The sequence below is a fragment of the Asterias rubens genome, chromosome 22, assembly GCF_902459465.1.
Source record: "Asterias rubens chromosome 22, eAstRub1.3, whole genome shotgun sequence".
In the NCBI taxonomy this organism is placed as follows: domain Eukaryota; kingdom Metazoa; phylum Echinodermata; class Asteroidea; order Forcipulatida; family Asteriidae; genus Asterias; species Asterias rubens.
In genome coordinates this window covers 3,282,112-3,299,766 of record NC_047083.1, presented here as the reverse complement: position 1 = coordinate 3,299,766, position 17,655 = coordinate 3,282,112, and the positions used below count along the sequence as shown (strand labels likewise).

The following is a 17,655-nucleotide window of genomic DNA, read 5'->3' as shown; positions in this document are numbered from 1 at the left end:
GGTATCAATAATATATGCTGTTCTTGTCAAGAAACTGCACGACTGGGGGGGGGGGGTGGGGGTGGGGGCCTCAACGTTTGGACGTGTCACATTCTTGATGTGGAGATGATCTGAGCGCTCCGTAGACTGGTCTCGTCTGCATCCCCAAGGTTAAAGGAACATTACAGAATTGGTTTTGCTGACAAAACAATTGCTGGCAGTGTATAAGCACTTTATGTAATCCACCAGATATATAAGCTGACAAACCTGTAGAAGTTTGGGATCGATCCGCCATCTGGGTCCCGAAGAAAATAGTGCCAAACCGATTCACATTAATTTGCATGACATCGATGCAAAAGGAAAAATGAATAAAACGCTCACTGAGCGATAAACTCCAAACAAAATATGACATTTCAGACAGAAATATTTCAAGGGATGTTTTCTACTATCATCGTCATTAGACCGTGTAAGTTTAATGTTAATTTGTGATCTTCACGATTTGTGTTTCTTACCAATTCTGTAACGTTCCTTTAAAGACAGGTAATTGCTTTTCAGAATAAGTGATGTCATTGGATACAATGATTTCATTGGATACAATGATTTCATTGGATAAACGTGCATGGAACTACTGTATCTGTGTTTTGATTGGCCCTAGTCGTCCGCATATGAATTCAGGTGAAATTTGAAAATGACCTTGCCAGGGCTAGGGGCAAATCTCTGGCGTTTTCACGAGTCTCGAAGTGTGACGTCAGATGTCAGTGTATGCGCTTTATGTAATCCACCAGATAAGCAGACAAACCTGTAGAAGTTTGAGATCGATCGGCCATCTGGGTCCCGAGAGAATAGTGAAAAACCGATTCACAATGTTTTGCATGACATCGATGTTAAAGGAAAAATGAATAAAACGCTCACTGAGCGATAAACTCCAAACACGAAATAAGATTATTTATTTCTCAACACAATATGACATTTCAGACAGATATATTTCAAGGGATGTTTTCTACTATCATCATCATTAGACCGTGTAAGTTTTATGTTAATCTGTGATCTTCACGATTTTTGTTTCTTACCAATTCTGTAACGTTCCATTAAAATGATCGTCTTGACTCGATCAGAGCGCCATCTTTGTTCATTTTAATAGTTTTAGTTTTATTCGTTCATAATCTTTCTCTTGAGGTACACCAAATCGGATGACTTTGATCGCATCACTTACAATGACACAGTGAGGGCGCCCTACATGAGTCTACCGGTGGAGAAGGTGACTGAGCTGTACAACGCCATCAAGATTTTCAATCAAGTCATGTATCGACCAGAAAATCTCGTTCACCACCGGCTCGTTGCAGGTGTGTAAATCAAGAAAGAGTGAAGCCCGGTGTGGCAGTTTCAGTCTTCCGCCGTGTTCTGTTTTCCGGGTGACGTAGTCGGACATATCAGCACGTTGTTCGAACAGTTTTAGCTTTCCGGCGTGTTCAGTTTTCCGGTTGACTTGTCAGATACCGCCGCGAATACCCTGGCGATTACTGTTGTTCTCTCAGCAGTGACCCCACATTGTTCATATTACAATTCTTTTCTGTGTAGTCACATAATCTCTTGCCCCATCTTATTCATGGGTACAACTTTAGGCAGGTCACACTCTGCTTGCATACAAAACAACTCCGACGATCCACGCGTTTGCCGCTAGTTGTACTCGACTCGTGGACGCCGCCATGACAGCTACCGGAGGGTAACGGATGACTCAATACGGCACTAAAAATGGACTACTTTCGCTTGCTGTGCGCAGGCATTGCATGACGTAATGCTACCGCATTTGGTCATTCGGAAAACTGCCCACAGCGGAAAGTTGAAACCGCCACACCGGTTCATTACTCCTGCGATGCCGAATGCGATGCGATTTTTGACGTCACTTGGCTGTTATTCGGAGAATAGCACAGGAGAGAACAGGAGAGACATGAGAGAATGTGAACAGTCTGTGTCCGCCTGCTGTGTGCAATCGACTGATGACTTTTAAGATGATTCACAGCGAATGTTTCGCAGGGGTTGAGCACATTACTTGTTAACTGTTTGGAGTTAAATTCGTCGCGATTATGTTGTGACGTCAAAATTCGTTTTGCATTCGCATTTGCAGGAAGTATTAACTAGTCATACTTTAATCTGTGGGGAGCCCGTAAAGGAAAGTGCACGTTCCAAAAATAGCTAATGAAACCCATATTCTAATCGGTGGTTTCGAGAAGTGCATGTGTTTACTATCGGAGCATACGCACATCGGGTGAGTTTGCTGCTACCTAGCGTCTGAAAATGCCCCGTTCTGATTGTATGTAAAACTCTTTTTAACAGGTGAGATTGTCACTTTCCACAACAGTCGTGTCCTACATGGTAGAAGTGCCTTTACAGTAACAAAAGTTGGCAGTCGGCATCTTGAAGGTGCTTACATCGACTGGGACGAGGCTTATTCACGCATGCGTGTTCTTCGAGAAAAGCTTTTTGGTGACAAACGTCTCTGAACATTTCCAAAGTTGACTGTATGTTTTGGGAACGGTTTGATTCATCATATTAACTCCAGTTTAGTATTGCTTAAAGGCAGTGGACCAGTTGGTTTTACTTAAATAATTATTAGCATAAAGCCTTATTTGGTGACGAGTAACGGGGAGAGGTTGGTGGTATAAAACATTGTGAGAAACAGCTCCCTCTGAAGTGACATAGTATTGTCGAGAAAGAAGTAATTTTCCAGGAATTTGATTTCGAGACCTCAGATTTAGAACTTTGGCTCTCGAAATCAAGCATCTGAAAGCACACAACTTCGTGTGACAATTGTGTTTTTTCTTTCATTATTATCTCGCAGTTTTGACGACCAATATGAGCTCAAATTTTCACAGGTTTGTTATTTTATCCATATGTTGATAACTGAGAAGACTGGTCTTTGACAATAATTTGCGTTGCCGGAGATTCTGTTAGTATGGAAAATTAACATGGGACGAAGGATGATGTTTCAAGGGAGGGCGCTATCATAAGTAGTTTGTACACGGTTCGCCATTTATTAGGGGACTGATTCTCCGGGGGGGGGGGGGGGGGGTCTGCAGCACCACACCGACCCCCCCCCCTGTTAAAGGGAAGGTACACGTTTGGTCTTACTCAAAACAAATATTAACTTAAAAACTGACTTGGTAACGAGCATTGGAGAGCTGTTGATAGTATAAAACATTGTGGGAAACGACTCCCTCTGAAGTATTGTTTCCGCGAAAGAGGTAACTCTCACTAAAATAATAAAAGACTTCTAGCTAGAAGTCTCAACTCCCGTCTGAAAGCACTGAAATTCGTCCAACAAGGGTGTTTTTTCTTCCATCGTTTTCTCGCAACTTCGATGATCAATTGAGCCCAAATTTTCACAGACTTGTTATGTTATGCTTAGGATGGGATACACCAAGTGAGAACACTGGTCGTTGACAATTACCATACGTGTACATACAGTGCCATTATATAATGCATTTTTTTTGGTTACCGCAGCATGCGCTTTGTTTGGAAATCATAATAATCGTTTACATTGTTGGTGTTTTTTTTTAATACTTTTTGTGTTTACTCCAGTAGTTGTTTGATTGTATTGTTGTCTTCAGGTGTATTTTAATCCAACTATTTCTAATTGAGGTTATAAACAAATGCTATTCTATTCTAATCTGTATTCTGAAATTCAGACCACGGATCACTGGGGATGGACCACATGTCTTTAAATTAAAGCTAGCTGGGTATTCGCTTAATTTATTGGCTCAGTCAGAGCTTTTATCAAACAATATATATTTGCAATTATTTACATAATAATTTGAGTTTTACTGGGTAATATAATAAAGAGTACACATGTATAAACAATTTTTGTTTCTGTTTTTTTTTTTTTTTTTTATTATTATTATTATTATTTTTTTTTTTATAAGTGATGGTTACTCTTCTAATACGTGAAGTGATAACTTGACAGACGCCACTCTTTTTCTTTTCTTTGAATTTGGTTACTGTGACATGAACATGTTCGAAATAGCACCATTGTGATTGTTTGAACATTTGGGCGAAGACATGCCATCTCCACCCTCCTCCACTTTTCCATGATATGTCTAGTTTCAATTTTGGTCGAAATTCCATGATTTATGAAAAGTATAGAACAGCGAATACATTATGCAAACCTATTTTGTCACATAATTATGTCTGGCAGTGGGAGCTGGAAATTTAACCAAGAATAGACTTACACAAGCTAGCGGGTGTTAGGTGCAATTGTGTCCGCCATGCAATACTGTCCGCTCCGGAACACTTTTGCATATGCAATCGTATCCGGGGCTAGCGCGCGTATATTCACGTTTTTTTTTATGATTGCAGCGAATACCCAAACGGCCGAACATTTCCAATGTCATTCATGACATGCACTTATAGTTTGTAAAAAAATGGCGAACGTGTTTCGTCGAATAAGGGCGTTTAGTTTATTGCAAGGACGGTTTTGCACGGGGCGGACACAACTGCATATGCAAATGTGTCCGGGCGGACACAATTGCATTATACAGCAGCGTCCGGGCGGACACGATTGCCTATGCAAAACCGTCCGGCGGACATAATTGAATATGCAATAATGTCCTCCGGATAGTATTGCATATAGAGGACATAATTGCATGCGAGACAGGCGATACGGCCGCGGCCCCTGGTAGTAGCGTAGACTTCCAGACAAGTCGTTAAATGTCTGTCGCGGTGATAGCGTTCCGAATCTCCGCGATTCCCGTGGTGTTCTCGCGAGACTGCTTGCCCCGCGAGACTTTTGCTCCCACGACTACGGTCCCATGGAGAGTAGAAGTCTGGCAACCAGAAGTTTGCGCCAGAGCAGTGACCTCGCGAGAGTACCGCCACAACTCGACTATTTCACCGCGTGGGACCATTAACGACTTGTCCACAAGTCTACTGGTAGCGAGGCTAGGAAATCATCCATGCGAAGGTCTTGGAGTCCCTACGCAACTGTCAATAAATGACGTCATCACCGCTAAACGAATCAAGTCATGCATCAAATCCACATACAAAAACTGTCTGGGACAAAAACACAATATTGCACGTACGGTACTGTGTGGAGACATCTCACATAGACCTGTGTTAAATATAACTGTTCCTAACCAGTTAAGATTTTCCCACACGTGTACCAATGACAGACCTTTTACAGTTAACAACTTTGAAAAATACTGTCTGGACAAAAACCACAACAACACCCATTACTGTAGTGACATAATTAGTATCGATGATATTTTGTTTTCCCCCATTTAGTGTTAATGCAAGTTCGCCACAAAACAAGGTTAAAGGCAGTGGACACTATTGGTAATTACTCAAAATAATTATTAGCATAAAACCTTTCTTGGTAACGAGTAATGGGATGAGGTTGATGGTATAAAACATTGTGAGAAACGGCTCCCTCTGAAGTGAGTTAGTTTTCGAGAAAGAAGTAACTTTCCACGAATTTGATTTCGAGACCTCAAGTTTAGAATTTGAGGTCTCGAAATCAAGCATCAGAAAGCACACAACTTCGTGTGACAAGGGTGTTTTTTTCTTTCATTATTATCTCGCAACTTCGACGACCGATTGAGCTCAAATTTCCACAGGTTTGTTATTTCATGCATATGTGAGAAGACTGGTCTTTGACAATAGTGTCCAATGTCTTTAATTCCCTAGTAGAGTCCATGGTGGCTGCTCAAACGGCTTTTGCCGCATCGGTTCAAATCCAAGGACTACCAAAGCAGATCATGTTCAAATTTCATCGGTGAAACTTTTAAACCCGTACACGAATAACGAAGACCAAACTATGTAAGAGGCTGATCAATAAATATCAATTACTCTGACAAAAGGAATATACATTGTGTGTACCCTTCAATTGTTTTTTGCTTTAGAAGTTCTACGAACAGATATGAGAAAAACCTTCATCGTCGGTATTTATTTACTTATTTATTTATTTATTTATTAGACATATTATACCAAATTACTGCTGCTGGTGTGTTCTTTCCAGCCATGCAGACAACTAAATTCTTGAAATTGTCAACATCTGACTCATTTTCACGTAGCGGGTCACAATTAATAATCACTAGCTTTTTATTTCATGTGAAATGGCTGAGCGCACAATATGTTAACTCTGTCTGCGACTATTGTTCAGCTCTGCATACTAGTCCTACCGCACACCACATAGACAGGATCGTGTTATACTTTAAAGGATGGCGACACTAAAGTGCTTCGAATAAACCTCCCTGGCCCGCATGTGTACGTTATTGAACCGTAATATTATTCATCAATAATACAGCTATTATGAAAAATTATTTTTGAAACCTAGTCATGCGATGCGTTACGTTCAAACATGCTTTAAAAGACCTACGAATGGGTGCTGTTTATGTTTATACGAAAGATGGACTACACTGGTGTGCTTGTGTGTCCACACACGGTGTTGCTGTTGCTGACAGTATTTCTACTCGCGCCACGTTTATCACTGGGTTTTGTAGACATCGACAGTGGTTCCCATAACTACAACGTTGAAGTCAATCCATCTACTGGTGAGAATTCCGACGGGTTGGTTGACTCTGCTGGACCACACCAGCAAGAGTTTTGTTATGAGGGTTCATCGGAAGTAGGGTGCCGTCAGGATGGACGATCCGACGGCGAGGACGGACCGACAGCCCGTCGGCACGTTGGTGGGGCTGCTGCCGGTGGAGAGACCGGGAAGGTGCAATGGGACGAACGAGGTTATGTGACGTTTTGTCAAAGAGTGGGTAAGTCAGCTATATTGTTATGTTAATTTCAGTCGGGAGGGATACAAAATACTGTTCGGTATTCGGCATATCAAGGATGTGTACCTAACTGTAAGATAGCTCGGTGTACTCAGTAAAAACTAAACAAACTGGGTCAGAATTGACCCGGTTTAGGGTCCCAGTTGATGTCCTGACCCATTTTGGGTCAATGGGATTCACCATCGGTTTGATCTTATTTCTATGGTGGCCCTGAAGGGACATCGCACACCGCAAATATCTTTCTAAATTATTTGCGACATCGCAAATAAATGTATTTGAAAAGATATTTTCATTGGCGGTGTCGCAAATATATTTACTTGCAAATAATTTCTATTTCATATGTGATGTGCGTTGTCCGATCTTTTTTTTACCGCCTTGGCAGTATTTCGGGCAGGGGGTTGGGGTTTGGGAGTTTTAAAGGGTGTAATTATTTACTTTTTCCCAACAAAAACACAATGCTCACAGATTTACACTAAACTTACACAGTTTGAAGATTATGATAGTAGAAAGCTTCTCTTGAAATTTTACCTACTGAGGTGCTGTAGTTTTTGAGAAATAAGTAAAAGTTAATTTTAAAATAATTTTCGTCTCAGTTTTAGCATGTAAAAACGTATTAACCAGTTATGCTATGGTTTTGGTCTAATATCATAACTGGTTATAAGGGGATTTTTACATGCTAAAATAATTTGGGTCTCATGAGACCAAAATGATTTTGTGACTTGTTTTACTAATTTCTCAAAAACTACACCACCTTAGTTAGTAATATTCGAAGGGAAGCTATTCACCGTCATTATCTTCAAACCCTGTAAGTTTAATGTAAATCTGTGGCAATTTTGAAAAAGTACCCGAATCCTTTAAGCCGAAACTGATAGATTTCCTTGTTTGCTGCTTTTTTTCTTCTTTTATCTTATCCAAGGGAACTTTGGAAACCAGATGGAGGTCTTTTTAGGTATGATGGCTTTTGCTAAGGCGTTAGACAGAACTCTTATCATTCCACACTTTAACTGGATTACATTCCGAGAAAGGCGAGTACATGTAAGTACGTGGGAACGTATTATTATAATATTAATACATCGGTAACCTGGGCCATCTTTAGCTCCAACAAGTTTCAATTGGAGACTGTCGGGACGCTTGGTGGCAGCAGACTTACCAGGTAATGTGCGCACGCTCAGAACTATGTAAACAATGGAAATTTACCTGGTAAGTCTGCTGCCACCTAGCGTTCAAAAGCCTCTCATTGGTTCATATAATTCATTTCATCTTCACCACTTTTCAAGGCTGTTAAAAACTATTGATTTCACTTCTTGCTTCAAAGTACAATGACCTAGAAATAAATCAAGTCATTGATTTCCTAAATTTGACTATTCCACCAAAGTGTTATTATCTATGAAGGGGTTGGCTCCCAGAGTTGCTGTTTCTGCTGCTGCTGCTATCGTTGTTATTGTTGTTGTTGTTACTGTTGGTGTTGTTGTTGTTATTGTTGTCGTTGTCGTTGGCGTTGACGTCGTCATCGTCGTTGTCGGCACCGTCGTCGTTTTCTTTTCCCGTTTTTTTTTTCTCGTTTTTTTTTTGCTGTTGCTGTTGCTGTTGTTATTGTTGTTGTTCTTTTTGTTGATGCTGTTGTTGCTTGTGTTGTTATTGTTGCTGATGCTGTTTTTTGTTTTGGTGTTGTTGTTGCAAGTGTCGTTCTTGTCTTTTTTTTTTCTTTCACCGCTCTCACTAATTGTTCTCCTACCAGCGTTACGTCGAGTTCTCGGAGTTGTTCCAAATTTCCCCCCTTCTTCAATATCACCGAGTTGTCACAATGGATGTGTTTCTAAAAGTATTGGCGCCAAGATACTGGCCCCCTGGACAGCGAAGGGGTTATTTGTACCAATTCATGCCAGACGATACAGACTGCAATAAAGGTGGGTTTATACATGGATAGTTACTGAATAGAGGGCGCTGTTCCCACAGCTGCCATTTTTGTATCATGTACCTTCCCGTATGCCATTTTGTAATCGAGTTTAACAAACGTACACACATGACGAACTATCATTTGCCGATTTGCCGAGATGGTGCCTGCTTCCATTGTTTGTTATCGAAGATGGCGGCTAAATCAAATGATCTTAAAGCCACGAGGTTTTGTTTGTGTATATCTCAAAGTCACTTTACCCTTTTTTTGTTCATGTAGCTGGCTGTTGGGGTGATTTGGATCCTTCAATTGAATTTGACGAGTGCTTCCTACACAAGCTGAACACATTCCGAACTGATATAGCAGATGAGAATTCTATACTTGTCGCTAGACACATCTGGAATAGCAAGTAAGAAAAATTATGTTTGTTTGCATGACCTATAGTATCATTTGAGAAAACGTCAATAATAATGTGGCAGACGATGATAAAAATGTTCAGTATGTGGTGGGTACATGTGATTCGATAAGCCCAACCTGGTGTTATCCATACCCGCTGGGATGGGTTGTTGAGCTTGGTCGCTACATCCAAGACCAGGGCCAAATGTCATGACTCTGTTTACCGCCGAATTCTGCGTTTAAGATCACGATTCCCCGCTTACTTGCAAGCGCCGAATTTCTGCGCTAGCCTTGTAAGCGTGCAATGCCTAGTGTGGAGTACGCACGCGCAGAAGCCAAAATTCGCCGATAACCCGTGAAATACGCTTGCCGTAAGCACAGAATTCCCTGCTTCCGTAAGCGACGATTCTGTGCTTACGGTAAGCAGAGCCATGAAATTGGGCCCAGACTGTGAGTGGTCTATGAGTTTGTTTTTCTCTCGACAAGACAGCCTAGTAGGCTAACATTATACTATAGTATTATTACAAGACACATTTGTTGTTTTTTGTTTCAAATACTGGTGTTATAGTTAACCACTAGGTACATGTCGTGGTTCTTTCATACAAATTTGAGTCAATACGACTTAAAGCCCAGTCGTTTATAACGTCAATACTAGTGCCCAAGATGTGATTTTTGTTTGTTTACAACTTCGTGTGCAAGTTGATCAGCGTCAATTTGTATCACTTTGGCTTTAAAGTTGTGAAATTCAGCAATGCAAAAACTATGCTTTTTTTCCTTTAGGTTTCCAGTTGAAGAACACCCAGTAATCACAATAGATAAAGCAACGCCAGCTTTTCCTATAAACCCTGGAAACAGAAAAATTCAAGAGTTTGTGAAATGGAACGAGCATTTCATGTCGATAGGCAGGTCATATATTAATGCGACTTTTGGAAGCAACACCTGGGTGGGGCTACACCTGAGAAACGGCGGAGATTGGGTGAGTTGAAGAGCCTTTTAATGAAGTACTCGACTACCCGTACCCGGTCATGTTCTATTGTCGTAGGTTCATTTTTGATTTTACCCACTCACACCGAAGTGTTTTAGTTTTATTTTGGAGTGCCGTTTTGACCATTCTGGTAAAATCAGAGACAATTGAGGCCTACTCGTTCCTTGCGGTCATTTCATCTCAAGTAAAAGATAGTGAAAAAACATGCTACTTAAAGGCAGTGGACACTATTGGTAATTACTCAAAATAATGGTTAGCATAAAACCTTACTTGGTAACGAGTAATGGGGAGAGGTGGATGGTATAAAACATTGTGAGAAACGGCTCCCTCTGAAGTGACGTTGTTTTTGAGAAAGAAGTGATTTTCCACGAATTTGATTTCGAGACCTCAAGTTTAGAACTCGAGGTCTCGAAATCAACCATCTAAACGCACACAACTTCGTGTGACAAGGTAGACTTGTGGACAAGTCGTTAAATCTGGCCCCACGCGCTGAGATAGTGCTCTCGCGAGATCACTGCTCTCGCGCGAACTGGTGGCTCCCCGATAACGAGGAGTCGAAATCGGGGAGCCACCAGTTCGCGCGAGAGCAGTGATCTCGCGAGAGCACCATCTCAGCGCGTAGGGCCGATTTAACGACTTGTCCACAAGTCTAGTGACAAGGGTGTTTTTTCTTTCATTATTATCTCGCAACTTCGATGACCAATATTGAGCTCAAATTTTCACAGGTTTGTTATTTTATGCAAATGTTTAGAAACACCAAGAAGACTGGTCTTTAACAACTACCAAAAGCGTCCACTGTCTTTAAGATCAAGCCGAAAGAACATTATTTTATGTAAACGGTCTAGTTGCAAGAAACCTCTGGTGGAAACGAATTTTTATTTCGTGTGAAGATGGAGGTTTGTTCAAGAGCGACGCACGGCGAGTAATGCAAGAAAAAGAATGTGGAAGAAGGAAAAATAATGTCTCTCTTGTAAAGACGATGTGACCTCTGACGTCACTCGAAAACCATAACATGATTTGCGGGCATGGCGCAGGGCAAAACCTTTGTGTTTTGGCAGCCAGCTAGAAAGTGTACGCAATCTTACCATGACTACACGCGTCTTTTTGCCCGGGATAACATGACATGTACAGGGTTTTGTCAACGGAGGGCGGTTTGAATGTAAACATAATCACATCGTCTCTACAGGGTGCGTTCGTTTAGCCTTCCTGGGTCGACCCCGGTGTGTGGCGGTTTTTTTTCCCCCAGGACAAACGTGGGTATTATTATCTGCACACGTTCGTCCTGGAAAAAAACTCGCCACACACCGGGTTCGACCCAGGGAAGCTAAACGAACGCACCCATAGACTGATAGGGTTGAAACTTCAAGCCACTAACTATTAATCTAAATTTGTGTTTAAAAGCTATTGGTAATTGTCAAAGACTAGCCTTCCCAGTTGGAGTATCTCAACATATGCATGAAATAACAAACCTGTGAAAAGTTGAGCTCAATCAGTCATCGAAGTTGCGAGATTATAGTGAAAGAAAACTAACCATTGTCACACGAAATTGTGTGCATGTAGATGGTTGATTTCGAGACCTCAAGTTCTAAACCTGAGGTCTCGAAATCAAATTCAAGGAAAATTACTTCTTTCTCGAAAACTATGGCACTTCAGAGGGAGCCGTTTCCCACAATGTTTTATACCATCAACCTCTCCCCATTACTCGTATTCAAGAAAGGTTTTATGGCAATAATTATTTTGAGTAATTACCAATAGTGTTCACTGCCTTTATCCTAAAGGTCAAGGCCTGCACCCCGGAGATGCTTGAGACGAACACGTTTATAATGGCGTCACCGCAGTGCCATGAAAAGGAACTTGGAGCTGTTTCTCAGGTAAGCTTAATTAGCCTTGGCCCAAAACGTCAGTGATAGATAGTGGATAGCGTATTGCAGCGCTAGGTTGTAAATCGTTGCAGCGCGCCCTCTTACGGGCTCAGTGAACGGCGGCAGACATTTTTAACGACTTGTCCCGGTGTGGCGGTTTCAGTCTTCAGCCGTGTTCAGTTTTCCAGGTGACGTAGCCGGACATTTCAGCACGTTGTTTGAACGGTTTTAGCTTTCCGGCGTGTTCAGTTTTTCCGGGTGACGTAGTCAGACAAACACACCGCCGCGAGTACCTTGGCGGGTACTCTAGTTCTCTCAGTGACCCCAAAATTGTTTCTATTCGTACAATTCTTTTCTGTTTAGTCGCATTCTCTTGCCCTCATTTAAAAATAATAATATAAAGGGTTGTCTCTCATACGATACACGCGTTTGCCGCTCGTTGTACTCTTCGACGCCGCCACGACAGCTACCGGAGAGTAACACGGATGACTCAATACGGCACTAAATGGACTACTTTCGCTTGCTGTGCGCAGGCATCGCATGACGTAATGTTATCGAATTTTGTCATTCGGAAAACTGAACACGGCGGAAAATTTAAACCACCACACGGCAGAGACATAGTAAAATGTTGCCTTCACTCCGCAGTTGCAACACGCGTGCGGACCGTTACATTTCAAAACAGCTTTAGTAAGGGAAAGGGAAATGTCAACATCTGATTTTGATATGTACACAATGAATTCGTTTTCAAACATATAAAGTGTTCATGTGAATGAGAAATAAATACAAGTCTCGAACCTGACATTATTTTTAACAACAACAAAGATGCTTGTGTGTTCGACATTCTTCCACTGCAAATGGGTCTTTACATTTTGTTGATGGGGATGTTTTGCTTCACTTTTATATGACGCCTACCTCTCACCGATTGCTGTTTGAAACATGGCTAGAGTATGATGCTTCCTTCAAAATATGGAGAGGAATATTAACTGAGAGCAAACTTGCTCTCCTTTTGCTTAAATTTAGTGAAATTGAGGGCGAGCGCTAGCGACCCCAAAGTTAACTTTTGTTGTAGTATATGCAAATCACATTATAGTTGGATTAGACACAGTTGAACAGTTGAGGGCGCACTTTGTTTTTACACATCGTCGTTTGGGATCAGAATAAACAAAATTATCGTCTCCTGTTTTGTTTATTTTTTCAGGACATGTGTCTACCAAGTGTAGCTCACATGTTGGAGTTAACGCTGAAGGTTGTGAAAGATGTCAATGCAAAACACCTCTTCATTGCTACAGATAAACACCCCCATCTCGAAGAATTCAGGAAAGTGCTCTCCCCCATAGGGGTAAGAAAAACCTTCCCTCTTCCCCCGCCCCTAAATATTTGAATCCCCACATGCATACGTAAATACAACATTGTTTTATACACCGTCATTTAATCAAGACCAGAGCGACTGTGATGAAACAGAGAAACAAGGAAACGGTGATAGAACGAAGGCACCACTAGTCGATTGGTGGCGCTGTTTCCTGCAACGGCAACTGGATGGTGGTTTGGCCGATTGTGCCCCCCCCCCCCCGGGATATGAGGGGGCCACATAATGTGTGACAGTTCATACCCTCCCTCATCTCTGTTGAGAGTTGATCGCCTTTTCCATAGACTTTCCCGAATCCTCCGTCTATTTTTGTCACCCTCCCCGTGTAACATTTTGTAGAAGGTTCGTTTGAGTGATTTGATCAGCTTGGTGAACTTCTTTTACATGGCATTAGGTTTCTGTACACCATTTGAATCCGGATACTTCACAAGTCGACTTAGTGATACTAGGCGAGGCAGATTACTTCATTGGGACGTGTCCGTCATCGTTCACCTCATTCGTTAAACGCTCGAGAGATGCAACTGGAAAACCCTCCATATTCTGGGGACAGGAGTACAGTGGTTTTTAATTTTCTACCAACTTTTGGGGATTTTCTTGGGGTTTCTTTTATCAGGGGCAGATTGATCTTAAAGTCAGTGGACACTATGGGTAATTGTCAAAGACTATTCTTTACAGTTGGTGTATCTCAACATAATTATGCATAAAATAACAAACCTGTGAAAATTTGAGCTCAATCGGTCATCAAATTTGCGAGATAGTGATGAAAGAAAAACAAAACCTTGTGTTACGAAGTTGTGTGCTTTCTGATGCTTGATTTCGAGACATCAAATTCTAAACTTGAGGTCTTGAAATCAAACTCGTGGAAAATTACTTCTTTCTCGAAAACTACGTCACTTCAGAGGGAGCTGTTTCTCACAATGTGTTATACCATCAACCTCTCCCCATTACTCGTAATCAAGAAAGGTTTTATGATGATAATTATTTCGAGTAATTACCAATAGTGTCCACTGCCTTTAACTGCAAATCATTCGTATAGTTGCTGAAGTAAAGTTTAATGTAACAGTTATGACAATAATTATCGTCTTGTGACGAATTGTTTGCTATGTGAAATCGGCTCCTGGGCCCAATTAGAGCTGCTAAACACACAAATTGGATTAGCATGGATTTTTGACCAGATAAAAACAGGATTACCCACCAATTTTCCACGTGATTTTCAGGAGAGGCCTAAGCAAACAACAGCTGAATACAACACAACAATCAAGGAAGAGATATTCCATGCTAAGAAAATTTTCGTGCCTAGCATCTCTATGAAATCGGTTCCTGGTGTGTTTTGTGACTACGTCATAGCTTAATAATGTCTACCAGAGAGTCTGTCCGCCATGTTGGAAATGAACATGGGCAAAAGAAGGATGATTCAAAAGGGGACGCAACCACGATGTGCGCGCAGTTTGCATTTTGTTATACATTTTCGAGAAAAATACCCGACTTTCTGATAATAGCAACCTCGTTCTCAGGGGTGATCTATCTCACAGCAACTGATTAGTTTTCGTTCTATATTTTTTGGGGTCTAAACTGTATGCAGTTAAAGGGTGACCGACTTCAGGTGGAGTCGGTATGGGATACTTTTATCTTTTATAAAGACGGTTGCAATAAATTAATAAGTAAATGAATGAATCACTAATGTTAGCTAAAAGCAACTTAATTGGTTGTACAGATTCACCGTGAAGTAAATAACTTATTACCGCAAAACTAAAGCTTACACATAAAAGTAACAAGTTGCCTTGGATCGGTCGAGTTGGTCTTTGACGAAAATCGTTTGTAACCGTTTGTTATAAAATGCATATGGGTAGAAAGATGTTGTAAAAGTAGAATACAATGACCCACACAAACATGCCTCGAAATTACACGGTGTTCCTTCTACCTCATCGACGGACACGGTCGGCCATTTATGGGAGTCAAATTTTGACTGTTGACTCCCATAAATGGCCGACCGTGTTAGTTCGCAAAATAAAAGGAAAACCACGCAATTTCGAGTCAAATTTGTGTGGATCATTGTACGCTACTTTTCAAACATCTTTCCAATCACATGCATTTTATAAACAACGGTTTCAAACGTTTTTCTTATACCAACTCGTCCGATCAAAGGCAACGTGTTCTTTAAAGCCATTGGACCCTTTCGGTACAGAAACAATAATAAAAGTTCACAGATTTACAAATAATTTACAGGGTTTACAGAAGGTAATGGTGAAAGACTTCTCTTGAAATATTAGTCCATGAAATGCTTTACTTTTTGAGAAAACAGTTAAGCGAGAATTACGGATTTATTTTAAACACATGTCATGACACGGCGAAACGCGCGGAAACAAGAGTGGGTTTTCCCGTTATTTTCTCCCGACTCCGATGACCGATCGAGCCTAAATTTTCACAGGTTTGTTGTTTCATATATAAGTTGTGATACACGAGGTGTGGGACTTGGACAATACTGTTTACCGAAAGTGTATAATGGCTTTAAAGGCAGTGGACACTATTGGTAATTACTCAAAACAATTATTGGCATAAAACCTTTCTTGGTAACGAGTAATGGGGAGAGGTTGAGGGTATAAAACATTGTGAGAAACGGCTCCCTCTGAAGTGCCATAGTTTTCGAGAAAGAAGTAATTTTCCACGAATTTGATTTCGAGACCTCAGATTTAGAACTTGAGGTCTCGAAATCAAGCATCTAAACGCACAGAACTTCGTGTGACAAGGGTTATTTTTCTTTCATTATTTCGCAACCTCGATGACCGATTGAGCTCAAATCTTCACAGGTTTGTTATTTTATGAATAATGTTGAGATACATCAACTGTGAAGGCTAGTCTTTGAAAGTTACCAATAGTGTCCACTGCCTTTAACATCTTCATGGACCGTTTGTATGTAATCGAGAGGTCTGATGCTATAGAGAGCACTTGTGTGGGTTAAGAGCAGCGTGTGATCCCGTAGCAATCAACAGCAATATTAAACAGCAAGGAGTACACAATGAAGCAAGTTGAAACAAAAATGGTAAAGAATTAGAATGTCTTTAAAAAAACATCACGTAGCACCCTCTACCGGAGCAGCAAAATCCAGGGATGCCAGTAAAGACGACAACGGTGGTAGCCTGAACGTCTGACGTCATTCTTCGAGAGACAGGGGGCCCAGACTACAACGGTGGCGGCAAGACCGACCATAACGAGGCTGAATTGTTCAATTTTGTTTTACCCATTATGCTCACGTGTGTGAGCACTGTATAATTCAGTATTTTCCCGGGTTGTGTGAACCAAAAAAGCACAGGCATAATTACTAATGGATCGAATTCGAGCCCACGACCTTATATGGCAAAGCACGTACAAACAGAGAGGTCATTGACACTGACGCCGTAGTGCAAATCTAAAAAGAGCACAACTTTAGTCAATATTATTAGGTTAAATCGATCTATAGAGGGATTAAATCTAATCCGAGTTACTTTTTCATCTTTGTGGTAAGTGTGCCAGTCACCACTGTGTGTCCGACCGACCTAGCTCATTCTGTCACGTTGTTTGAGCGTGAAACCAGTCTTGCTGCTTGTTCCCATCCTCCATACACTCTTGAAATAATTGCTTAATAAATATGAGAATAAAAAAAAATAAAAAATCTTGAGTCTTGACAACAACAATATCGAGTTCGGATGTTCTTACCTCATGGTGCTATTCTCTACCTGTATAATACAACTATACATCCCCTAATGGCGTACTTGTCACATTTGGGCGGAGTGTCTGACTGTCACTATTATTGTTAATCTTGTATTGTGAAGTGTTGGAATCAATGTTACAATCTCTTTGTTCTGTTGGCTAATCAGGAATGAAATTTCAGAAAAATAAAATAAATTGTGCATCTGGAAGCACACCATTTTGTGCTACAAGGGTGTTTTTTCTTTCGTTTACTTTTGCAACTTCAATATTGAGCCCACATGTTCAAAGGTTTGTTGTTCTATACTTATTATCCCTTACAAAAATGTCCCATGGCATACCCATGGCGATCCCATGGGATTCCCATGGGATCTCATGGGGTTCCATGGGGAATAAGTTTTCCCCATGTCCTCCCATGGGTCTTTGCTATTGGTCCCCATGGGAATCCCATGGCGTTCCCATGGGAGCATTCCTTTCCCATTCAATCACCAAGGGAACCCCATGGGAGCATTTTTTCCCCATCCAATCACCATGGTAATATCATGGGGAACCAATGAGAGCATTTCTTTCCCATCCAATCACCATGGTGTCCCCATGGGGACCCCATGGGGACCCCATGGGACCATTCCTTTCCCATACAATCACCATGGTGTTCCCCCAATCACCATGGTGTTCCCATGGGGACCCCACGGGACCATTCCTTTCCCATC

The 17,655-nt window shown here is 41.3% G+C and overlaps 2 protein-coding genes across 2 annotated transcripts; both read left to right on the top strand.

Annotated features, from left to right (window-relative positions):
• The first annotated feature begins 994 nt into the window (after positions 1-994).
• Positions 995-2,618, top strand: LOC117305250 (gamma-butyrobetaine dioxygenase-like). The gene is made up of 2 exons (XM_033790079.1): positions 995-1,322; positions 2,314-2,618. The coding sequence occupies exons 1-2, from the start codon at positions 1,217-1,219 to the stop codon at positions 2,478-2,480; spliced, it is 273 nt and encodes a 90-aa protein (XP_033645970.1). The 5' UTR covers positions 995-1,216; the 3' UTR covers positions 2,481-2,618.
• Positions 2,619-6,166: 3,548 nt separating this feature from the next.
• LOC117304942 (GDP-fucose protein O-fucosyltransferase 1-like) lies at positions 6,167-13,958 on the top strand. Its single transcript, XM_033789587.1, has 8 exons — positions 6,167-6,740; positions 7,675-7,793; positions 8,497-8,665; positions 8,932-9,061; positions 9,829-10,024; positions 11,812-11,904; positions 13,094-13,234; positions 13,656-13,958. The coding sequence occupies exons 1-8, from the start codon at positions 6,365-6,367 to the stop codon at positions 13,827-13,829; spliced, it is 1,398 nt and encodes a 465-aa protein (XP_033645478.1). The 5' UTR covers positions 6,167-6,364; the 3' UTR covers positions 13,830-13,958.
• The last annotated feature ends 3,697 nt before the right edge of the window (positions 13,959-17,655 follow it).